Source organism: Acanthisitta chloris, unplaced genomic scaffold (assembly GCF_000695815.1).
Source record: "Acanthisitta chloris isolate BGI_N310 unplaced genomic scaffold, ASM69581v1 scaffold25951, whole genome shotgun sequence".
NCBI lineage: Eukaryota > Metazoa > Chordata > Aves > Passeriformes > Acanthisittidae > Acanthisitta > Acanthisitta chloris.
In genome coordinates, this window is record NW_008654705.1 from 1 (window position 1) to 11814 (window position 11814).

At 45.3% G+C, this 11814-nt stretch overlaps 1 protein-coding gene across 1 annotated transcript; it reads left to right on the forward strand.

Annotated features, from left to right (window-relative positions):
* Positions 1–7428: 7428 nt before the first annotated feature.
* DSTN (destrin (actin depolymerizing factor)) lies at positions 7429–10728 on the forward strand. The gene is made up of 3 exons (XM_009083651.1): positions 7429–7742; positions 7971–8047; positions 9322–10728. The coding sequence occupies exons 1-3, from the start codon at positions 7483–7485 to the stop codon at positions 9429–9431; spliced, it is 447 nt and encodes a 148-aa protein (XP_009081899.1). The 5' UTR covers positions 7429–7482; the 3' UTR covers positions 9432–10728.
* Positions 10729–11814: the final 1086 nt, after the last annotated feature.

Consider the following 11814-nt stretch of genomic DNA (forward strand, 5'->3'; position numbering starts at 1 on the left):
GGTGCTGGAAACATTTTGTGTGGAATGATGCTGGAAGCATGGAAGCATATCACACTCACACACTGCCTCACCTGTGTTCTCTGGCTTTCCAAAAAAGAAAATGTGCCAGGGGACTCCTCTCATAAATGGGGCGACATACTCCAAACGCCTGTTTAGCTTCATGGTGGCTCATTCTGAGTTTGCTGTATCCGTGCTCAAAGTTTGCATCCCTGTCCGACTGTGGTTTGCAAACCCACCTCAATTATTAGCTTGTGCAGGTTTAGCTGCTGTCTTGTTTTTGTTTGAGTCATGCACAAGCACTTGTCTGGCTACACACATTTCTGTATTTTGACACACTTGCTTAGGTTATTATTACATATTGAGGCCTTCCCATAGTGGTAGTTTCTTGAACATGTGGTATGTCTAGTAAGTGAAGTTTTAGTCCATGTAGGCCTGGCAGGCAGGATGTGCCACTAATCTCTCTGCTTCCACCAACACCCGAGTTGGAGCACCTATGGCTGGCCTGCAGCGTGGAGCAGAGCCGATAGGAGTTGCAGATGAAGCTGCTGAAAAGTCTGATGAGACTTGCAGCTCTTGTTTAAAATAGACTTGTCTGAACAAGCTATCTGCCACCTCTGCAGTATGCAAGCCTAGCTGAGAGTGACTCCTCACTGTGTCAGGAGCCAGAGAATTCCCTAGTCAGGCAAAACTAGTATTTTTCACAGTTGTCTCCTTTTTGCAACAGGGTCTGAGTTGGCTTTTTTAAGATGCTTTCCAGTTGCTACAAATGAACATGCTTTTTGGGGCAGAGTGTAGGCCTTCTGGCAAAGTACAGTTGTGCCAGCAGGAGGGCATCATTTGGTATCAAAAGAGCATTGGATTTTCTGCCTTTGTGTATTGCCACAAGGTTCAGTTTCTTTGCCACTGGATTAAATGGTTCCATGGTCTTTGGAGGACCGTGCAAATTATTTTTCTTGGTTGTTAGTCAATACTGTTCCAAAATCTGTGTAATTACAAGGTACATATGCCTCATATACAAGATGACAGCCTCATGACAATTGGCAGTGTGGGTGTCTGGCGTGTTCCTACTCGCCTTGTCAGAATCGCTATCAAGAGGCTCCTGCTGCGAGCAAGGGCTGACCTAAGCCATCTCATGTGGGAGAGCCTGCAGACAGCCAGGACTTGCCTGTGAAGCTGTTCAGAGCTTTTGCTCGCCTGACTGTTCCGTATTCACAGTGATCCCCAGGAAAGACACCTCAGTGTGGTGTTGGGGATGCCCAGAGCAGCCCTTCAGAGCCTGCCTTTGAGGGTTACATCTAAGGTTTAGGTTCCTGTGGGTGCCAGGAGGGACCCAGGAAAGTTCTTACAGACATTTGTGCTCATAATAGCTGATTTCTGTGCTGAATGAATTTCTAAGAAGCTTTGCTTTTCTGCATGAGTCCTGCAGCATAGCAGCTTACACCTGCATTACCCTGCAAGCATGCATATTTCACTACAGGAACGGGTGCTGCTCCAAACTTGTGCCCTGCTCTGGCTGCCGCAGTTCCTGTTTTTCAGCAGTGTGGCTGGGATTCCCTTTTGTGGGTATTGCTTGTCCCGACTACTTTGATAATTAAATCGGGAGTGAACTTCATGCTAGCTCAGAGAAGGAGATAATTTTGGTTTTGGCTGAAAGCTGAGGAAATGACCTCCAGGAATTTGGGGGATAGTTTTTTCTTCTTCTTTTAGTAATTGCTTTCTTACTCATCTCTCATTGTCTAGTCGATAGCCTTTCTTTTTGTCGGGGGGAAAAAAAAAAGGGCTGAGTAGAGTTTTGATTCTTACCCCCAAAAGAGACCGAATAATGCAAAATAAAAAACTTGATTCTAACTGGCAAAATCTGTCTACAAGTGATAGGCACATAGCTCTGTACTTCTTGCTGGTTTATGGTGTGCAAATAATGGCCTCTTACACAACAGCAGTAAAAGGCCATGAGTTGTATCCTATCATGCTTCAGATCTGAATTGAAGCCTTGGACTTTCAGACACAGGCTGTCCCCTGTAAATGGAGGTGTCTGTCCAGCTGTAGGCAGCAGAGGGCATGGACCTTTTGGAACTTGGGAAGTCACTGGTGTTCCCACACTGCTGTGGTCTTTGGGGTGAAGTTAAAGCTTCTTGCATTTCCTGCTCAGTAAGGTGGAGGTGGTAATATCAGATGTGTTTTCTTGAGTGCTTAAATAACAAATTAAAAGCAAAGCACTATTTTTAAGACCTTTGTGGTTTTGACAACCTATATTTTCAGTTGCCTTGTCAGCCTTATAGCTGACACCTTTTCAGAGGCCTGGTTTGGCCAGATCTCCGAGGCTGTGAGCTGCAGCAAGTCTGTTACCCTCCCTTTCAGATAGGTGCTCCCACAACTACCCTGGCTTAGTTCTCCCCTCATAGTCTCAGCACTGCTGATGTCCCAGGGCATTACATTGCAGTAGCCTCTGAAGGGTGCTGTCCCAGACCAGTTGGGTGGTAATTTGATTGAAAAAATATTTGTCTCAGAGATGTACTATGACACATTACTGAGTCAGATGGAAATGCCACATGGTTACACAGGCAGTTTTGGCAGTGGCAGGGAATTTTGAAGGTAGCTAGGAGGGGTGGAGTGCCAAGCATAGGAGAAACAAGGTCTTTGCTAAGAAGCTGAGAACCAAATATATGGCAGTAATGGAACTAGCCAACATGGGAGCACAGTGTTCTCAAATCTGCTCTTGCAACTAAACAAGGCATTCTTTAATAAGTTCTTGGTGTCAAATTCTGGAAAAATTGATGATGATTTTCCAAGGAGCAAATGTTTCCACTTGAGTAGTTGTGGATAGTCCACCCTGGAGTATACAATGTGTGTGTGGTTCCCAGACAAAACAAGAACTGGTTCTTGAAATGTCCCTGTAGATAATGCATGCATAGGCACAACTGTGGAGGGCTCTTGGGTTCCAGTCACAGGAGAGAAAACTCACGTTGTAAAATTGTCAAGACTTAAAAACAGACTTAGTCCTTCAAGCTTGTCTTGAGTCATCATTTTAAAGTCTTCTTGATTGTCTTACAGTTGAGGAGGAAACAAAATATTGAAGGAAAATACTGGAGTATTCACAGTACTTCCTAACAAAAGAGAAGGCAAATCTCATTGTGTCAAAGTTGTGTTTCACTGCAGGCTTGCTACAAATCCAGTCTATCAGGCATCTGGCATGTGTCTCACTCCTGACATGGCTTTCTGTATATGAGGATTTTCTTGAGAAAGCTTTGGATTATTCTTCAGCCTTCCACAATTTAGATGAAATTTCGGTTAGGGTACTTGGCAATGGAGACAAAATGTTGGAAGCTATTAGTTGTGGCAGCTGGGAATGGCTCTTACAGTTGGAATTGTGCTAGACAGAAGGCTCACTCTTCAGGCTGCCCTGTGTAGGGAGGGCATTCTGCTCTCTCAGGACTTGGGCAGCGCTCTGCACTTGAGGCAGGAACGGTGGCTTTGTGTGGGGAATAAGAGCTACTGTGTTACTGCAGCACATGCTGACAAGGCATTTAATGCAATCATTACCTCATGTGCCTACAGCAGTCTCCGTGAAAGTACAATGGGGATACTGGTGGAAGTGCCCCAGAATAATGGATGAGGAACTTGGCCCACCAAGACATGCTGCCTTTGCAGTAGTTGCATGGTGGGACTCTGGGGGGACACACAGATACAACTAATTTTTGCTAATTCTCTCAGAGAAACTTTCTCTGTCCATTTTTGCCTGAATGTCTCCCTGAATATGCTGTGCTGGCAGCATTTTCCCATCTGGAATTAGGTGACTTGCCTGCTTACTGCTGCCTTGCTTCAGTGAGGTTAGCAGGTCCTGCAGTTAAGGGTCTGTCCCCTACCACAAAATGTCACCAGCTCTGGTGATCATCCCACAAGTACCTGCAACATGTACTGCTCAGTGAACAGGCACCCATGGATAACTGCTTTCATGCTGGAAAAGAGACAGAACCAGGTTGGCTGCTATAGCCCCACAGCATTCAAGCCAGAATGCACAAAATAATAATGAATGTGCTGTGTTGACTCGCTCTGAGCAGAGCAGTATCGGATCCAGGAGACAATCCAGACTAACAAATACATGTTTATTGTGTCATTACTGGTGGGGTGGAGGCTTCTTACCAGTGATTCTTCTGGACAGATAAATGAAACAGCAGAGATGAGGTTAAAATGTTGATTGAGGACAATTATTTAGGAGTATGGCATTTCTCCTTGTTCCAGTGCTCAGAACAGTCATCCTGTTGCTGTTCTATGCAGAATTGTTGCAACCACCTTACAACAAAAGCTGCCTATGGTTTGGGTTTTTTTCCTTTTTAAGTATGTTTGTGAAGCCAGTTGTGTCTGGTACAAGCCCAGGGGTGGAGAGGAAGTCCTACATTTATAATAGTAGATCCTCTTTTTTGGACACAGTTAGTTGCAGTGGGAATTTATGGGTTCATTTCAACCCATACTGTGGCACAGCTATAGGGTTTTCTCAGATGGAACAAATCTGCATTGTCCCTAGCGACATAATGGCTGCTAATGTCAGCCTCTGGTGAATCCAGGGGTTGTACAGCAGCTGTGGAAAGGAGTAGCATCAGCTACTAACAGCCTTTTGCTTTGGAAAGCTAAAAAACCCAGTTCTCACTATTGTCCCTTCAGCTTCTGGTCAGTCCCAATTGTCAGCTGCAGTTTAACAGTGAATTTTGAGTTTCCAGACTAAATACTCTCAACATTTTTGGAATCTGAACTGACTCGCCAGCAGTGCTCAAGTTTCTTTTTAAGGAAACAACTTGTCTCCCGACTTGGAGACATGTTTCTGGGTGTATAGTAGCACAAGCATATGCTCTTGACTGCATAGTTTGCATCAACCCGCAGCTCTGTCGCTGCTGCTTTCTTCTGGCTCTCTGCCAAGCATTAACCTCTTCTTTCAGAAGTAGCAGGAATTGGTGCAGAGTCTTTAGTTGTGGCCTTAGAGCAATGAATTGACAAAAGGTAGAGCTATGTGACATGAACTGCTTTCATGTTATTAATAGCCTCATTCCCATGCTAGTTCAGGATTTCTGTGCATTTTTGAAGAATCTAGAGGGGGATTTTGACTAAAACCCGAGTCTTAACGCCTGTTGTCAGCCACTGAGGTGCCATTAGTTAGAAGACAAACCTCTCAGGGAGGAAAAAGGTTGTCTTGAGTTCGCTGTGAGGTTTGTCCTTAGCGAATGATGCAATAGCTCTAGTTGCTGCACTGTTTGCTTTATTAGGGCAACTTTGTATTATTTCGAGTCTTTCCAAAGAGACTCTTACCTGCACCAAACACAGGGACAGGAGGAGAAAGAACTTTATTCCTCATTAGTTCTCAATCACACTGACAACATGCAGCCTCACCGTATGGAGGAGGTGACATAGGAATGAGTCACTATGAGTCGATGTTTGCACTTTTGCTCAAATTTATCCTGGAATAGGCTTTCCTCGCCTTATTGGTGATATGCAGCAGGGTGGCTGCCTGCCAGGCAGCTGAGGCACTGTCACTGACTTGCTGTTCTCCTATCCCAAAGTAACTCCAAGGGATTCTGGATAGATTATCTCTAATAGACGCACCATGCATTGTAGATATAGAAGGAGGTCCCCTTGTATTTGAGTAAACCCCAAAAGAGCACTAATCTCTCTACTAAAGAATAGCTTCTGTCTCGGGTTCACTGCTGTATGAGATTGCCCTGGTTTTTCATGACCAGCACTTGGGAGATATCTAGATGTCAAACTCCATAGTAATAGATTCTGCCAGCTGTGCCACCTCTGCTCACTGGGTTAGCAGTGCTATGCCAGCCACTCAGAGTTACACAAGGAGAGGTGTTGGTAGAAAGAGGAGAATCTGTGCTCATCTGAGGTCTTCCATGGTAGGCATTGGTCAAAGCTTTAAAAATCGCACACCCATTTGTGTGGTTATGGTTATGTCCAGTCCATAACCATCCTCAAGGGCAGCCCTTGTGAAAGCTAGCACTGAGCACTTCTGCAGCTCTTGCCTCCCTGTTTTTGCAGCTGAACTCTGATGTTTCTTTAAGATGCAAAATTGATGTATCAAGCACACATTCTGCGGCTGGAGGTAAGGAAAAACAAAATTAGGAACAACCTTTAGTGTTTTCCAGTTGTTGTATCTCACATGTTGCTGTACCTGGCTGTTAGTACTGTGCTTGTAGGTAGCAGTGACGTGCAGCTGTTTACACAGAGGGAGGAAGGTGATTTTCCTACTGAGATAGGAATTGCCATATCTGAGGATAATGTCATTTGAATTTGGAAGACCCAAAGCCAGTGAGGGAGGCAGCAGTGTTCTAAAGGAATCTCACTCTTTACCCTGCATGCAGCATTTTGAACAGGTAGAGCTGTTGAGTATGGCAGGCTTTAATTTGCTCTTCACTGCTCTGGCCATGATGTCCTTCCAGCAGCATCTGCTGTCTTCCCATGTTTGCAGTTCTCACTACTGAATAGCTGCTTTTGAGCTCTCCAGCTTTGCTGCACTCTGAGAACAAAACTCAGATGCAAGTGCTTCTACCCTGCCACATTTTTTAAAAAAACTTTTTCCTGTCTTATTCCCAAAAAAGCAGCAGACTGAAAATGCAGTTCAGCCTCTTGTCGTTCTTGCTAGGTCTTGTCCTCTATTCTGTGCAGCTGCTTTTAGCATTAGCTTGATAATGCTGCATGTGCACCTCCTATTATATATGACACCACTAACTGCAGTCTCCCATCAGGCTTCAAGTGGGGGGGAGTTGAGAAGCCAGGCAGCTTGCTTTAAACACTGATGGAAGAGTGGTGAGAAGTTGACACTTTAACTGTTAGACTTGCAAGTTTAAAACAGTGAATTCAGAGTAACTTCTGGAGGTTACTTTGTTCAGCTAAAAGCTGTACCACTGCAGTCCCAGTGCCCTACTACATCTCTCTCGATCTCTATACTAAATCCACGTGACAGGTATGGAATTTGGCCAGTTTTACCTCTGTTCCTAAAACTCAGCAAGCATGCTGGAAATGGCTAGGAAACTTTGGGTGGAAGATCGTTGTGGGCACCATTGTCTAGCCAGCCTGAAGTGGGTAACAAAATTAAGCTGCTGTAATGCCAAGGGATCTGCTGCATCTGAATCTTGAAGAACAAAGGGTGGACATGAGTATAAAACTACCCCAAAACAATGTGCTAGTGTAAGTAGGATTGTGCCTTCTTTCGAATAGTTTTGGTTTGGCAGCTGGCTGTGGGCAGCATCGAGACTCCACATTCTTTACTTGGCTTTGAAAAAGAGGGCCTGCAGCCTTTTCTCTTTCTGATGAGAGTCTCAGGCCACTAATGACTATCGCCAGTATCTGTTGTGTTCAAGCCTTGGATTTTAGACAGCGCAGTAATGTAGTTGTGAAAATTTGTGGTGGTAGCCCTGAAGGTCTTTGCCCTTGTCTTTGCAGGCATCTGGAGTACAAGTGGCCGATGAGGTATGCCGTATCTTCTATGACATGAAAGTGCGGAAGTGCTCTACGCCTGAGGAAATCAAGAAGAGGAAGAAGGCTGTCATCTTCTGCCTCAGTCCAGACAAAAAGTGCATTATTGTGGAAGAAGGCAAAGAAATTCTGGTGGGAGATGTCGGTGTGACAGTTACCGACCCTTTCAAGCACTTTGTGCAGATGCTTCCCGAGAAGGATTGCCGTTACGCCTTGTATGATGCAAGCTTCGAGACCAAGGAATCCAAAAAAGAAGAGCTGATGTTTTTCTTGTGGTAAGCTGTTTTCCCAATTCACTCATGCAGTCCAAGCACTGTGGGTGAGATCTCTGAGTGTGTTTGTTATTGTCCAGGCTGGCAGGCTTAAAGTGAGCCAGTCAGCCTGATGCCTATGCTCTCTGAGCCATGGCACATCTCCCTTGTTCATGGTGGGTAGGATAGTGCTTCTGTCTATGCTGGCTAACAAATGTCCCTAATTGCACTGTCATTGGTGTATCCCATCAGGGCACCAGAACAAGCACCTCTCAAAAGTAAGATGATCTACGCCAGCTCCAAGGATGCAATCAAAAAGAAGTTTCAAGGTATGTAATACAGCCAACACTCTTGGCTGTGTTGTGCCTCTGAAGTGTTTACACAGCAATGCTTAACCATTGGCTAATTGGTTTGCAGTTTAGGGGTTGTTTTGTTGAGGTTGTTTTTTTTTGAGATACTAGTGAGAGGTGAAATGTGGCAGAGCTAAAATGAGTTCTGGCTGAAATTTACACTGTCCTACTCTAAATTGTAGAGGCACTAGAACTGTGCTCAGGACAAGAGGCTTTGCAGTGTGTGACACCATAGCTGTACTGTGCAGAGCAGCACATCTGCACCATGCAGGCTAGAAACCCTTAGATCCATGACACAAGGCTAGATTTTGTACAGAGCTACCTTCATGGCAGAGGACTTTCAGCCCTGTGTGTGTTAAAATGCACAATCACATGAACTTACTGTGCTGTAGTAGTAGTAATTAAAAATTCACTTGATTCAGAGTTGCAGTTGTGATTACTCATTCCAAAAGGCACTGCATCTCCAAGTGGAGAAGTGAAGTTCTGCTCAGCCTGTCAGGCACCATTAACCAGGGAGTAAACACCTTGCTGCAGCATTCAGAAATTTCATGCCAGGTCAGTCTGGCTCAGAGCCAGGTAGCACTGCCCCCTCTTCAGTTCCTCGTGGTGCGCTGGGCCAAAATCCTGCCGTGTGCCAGACTGACAGGATCACTGTGCAGCAGTGCCAGCCTTCACAGGACAGCTTGCCCAAGGAGTGGAACTACCCGGGGAGACAGATGTCTGCTGCACATGTGGAAGCTGAAAAAAAATCCTGAAGAAATTTGCTTTTCACCACATGAGACAGGCATGAGTTGGGCTCCCCACTCTCCAAAAAAAGAAACCACTGATTCCTTAGAACAGCTTTCTAGTTTGTGCTTCTTGGGTCCTCACTGTGATGTTGTCACTCACCTCTGCAGAGCCAGCAGGAGCTGAGTCAGCCATCTCAGTGTGCTTGCACATAGCTCCCTCCCCTGTTATATCCAGGGCAGCAGGAGAAATGAGGGATTTGCTTCTAAGAGACCCTAATGAAAAGCCAACAGTCAGAGCACTGATCCTGTGATAACTTTCTCCTTCCATGTCCCTACATTGACATGTGGTGTGTAGCCAGATGTCTCCCGTGACAGACACATCAGGGAAAAAACCACCAAATTTCCCAAGCTTGTCTGCTTGAGTGACTGGATTGCCTCTTCTAATATTTCTGCCAAGTATGCTGCTTTGATTGATTACCTGCATGTTGAAATACTGCATTATTGAGTGTTTTGCCTCTTTTTTAGGCATAAAGCATGAATGCCAAGCAAATGGGCCAGAGGACCTCAACCGAGCTTGCATTGCTGAGAAGCTAGGAGGCTCCCTAGTCGTAGCTTTTGAAGGAAGTCCCGTGTAGATGTCATACAGTGCCACAACTCTACAAGCATTCCATGTTTTAATATATCAGTTATATAAGGCAAACATTCTAGGTAAGGGTTTCACTAACAGTAGGGACAGCTGTCTTGTAGAATAAAGTAGATTTTTGAAGATGTAGCTCGTATGTACAAATGACCCGAAATAAATCAAATCTAAGGATTTATCTTGGTGTATTAATATTTGCATTGGTTGTCCAGCCCAATACTATCCCCAATGGATTAACACTAAAGGTCTCAAAAAATTTGAGCAGTGTATTATGAAAGGGGGGGAGGTGAGAACAATCTGGTACCCATTCTTGCTTTTCTAAATTGTGACAAGCAAAATCCAGTCAGTCTTTTTGAGGCTACTGGCCAAATTGCCAAACTCAAAAACTTTTCCCCTGTAACCATTTAAGACAAAACTTAAAACCTGTAGTTAAAGTTAGGCTGAAGTAAGCTGTTAGCACCAAAACTGGGTTAAATTCTTAGTGCTTACAGTTGCAGAGCAGTACTAATAAAGGCTAGTTCTGAAGCTAGAGATAAAAAAGACACACTTTTCTGGATAAATAGTCCTAATCCACTCTCTTTTAAACTCACGGTGCAGTAATAATATTTAAAGGTTCACTTGTTCTATAGGTTCATTTTTTTTGTTATGAAGTGTCTTGAGATTTCTTCCAGCCTGAGTGATCCTATAAAAATTGCTTTTTCTGTTGACATAGTTTACTTTAGAACTACGTTACTTTCTCTAATACACACTTACTAGCAGATCAGATGCTTCTGAGGCTTTTATAAAAGCAGACTCTCATATCGGAGCTCTCCAGTTATGGGTAGTACAGTGAGAAGGAACCACATCTTTAAAAGTGGTATTCTTAGCCCCAGTCTTTGGTCACTTGGTCCATTTGTCCATAATTACTATTGATTTAACTTAGTAGAACCAATCAGCCTGACTAATATGGCTTGATCTGGGCTTTTTGTCTGTTAGCTTCTTTAATTCTGTAGAAATGCATGGAAATATCACCTACTAGAAAGTTTGACCTGAAATGCCTTTTGTATGGGGGGTAGAGAACATTCCTGTGCCAGCTACAGAGATCTTAAAAGCTTCCATGTTTCACCAGTGGTTGATTAAAGCTGTTTCCTTTGTGTAATGTGTACATGGGAGTTGCATAGAGTTTTCCTGTATGTCTGTAGAGAAAAAGAAAAAAAAAAAACCAAAACCAAACACTTAGCCTCCAGTGCGTTACTGTGATATGTTCTGTGCGTGCCAAATTTGAACAGCCTAAATAAATGGGCTTTCCCTCCCCTGGGTCAGTGACTGATTCCTCTCCAGCCTCTGGATTAGCCCTCCTGCTGGAATCCGGGCACTTGTGGAGCCTCAGGAGTGCCTTCTGCAGCTACTGCCCTGTGCTGGTCTCGGGGAGCAAGAACGGGGGAAACAGGCTCCAGGGAAGAGCTGGTGGAGGTGGAGAGAGTGGGGGGGAAAGCAGGTTCATCTCTGCAGTGTACTGCCCCCCCCTTAGCCCTGCACCCCCTCACAGCTGGGTGACTGCCTGCCTGCTGCAGGCTCTAGCTCCTGAACAGCACCTGCTTTCTGCCCTCTAGGCTTCGGACCTGAGTTTCCATGGGTTGGAGAGCTTCCTGGGAAACATCTCCCTGTTTGCAGTCTGAGCAGCAGAAACCCAGCATGTGTGGGTTACCCTGTGCGAACTGAGGGAGGGTTCTCTGGCCAGCCCCATAGAGCCCAGGCTGTTCCCTTCCTCTGGGAGCTGTTCCCAGCTGTGCAGGGACAGAAAGCTGCACTGTCCCCACAGCTCCTCGGCAGAGCGGTGCCAGCGCTGCGCTGCTGTGTCTGCAGGGCCAGGGAAATAATGGTCCATTACCTAACTCAGCATGTGCCCTCTCTGGCCATGCTGCATGGTTAAAACCTTTAATTAAAAGCAGGCATTGACTGCTTGCTCTAACTTGGCACCCACACGGGTCACAGGGTTGGGAGCGCAAGGTTTTCTGTTGCAAAGGGATCCACTAGAGTGAAGCTTTCTGCAGGGCAAACCAGCCTGGCTTCTGCTGGGGCTTTTAGCCTGTCTTTCACTTGGAGCTTGCCCAAGTTAAAGTAGTCCTCATAAACAGCTCCTCCTTGCCCAGGTGTCCACAGCACTGGTCTTTGTCCAAAGTCCAGTGGAGATTAAGGAAACCAGTGTGACACAGTGGGAGTGGTGCTGCCTGACAAACAAAGGGAACTCCTAGTCAAGATCCAGCTGATAGCAAGTGTCTCCAGACTTGCAGGCATCTTCAAAGGGAGATCCAGCCCAGGTGACGCTGTGGTAGACTTCTGCCTGGGATTTCCTTTTTTGGTTAGAAAATGGAATGGGAGAGGCTGCAAAAGGGGAA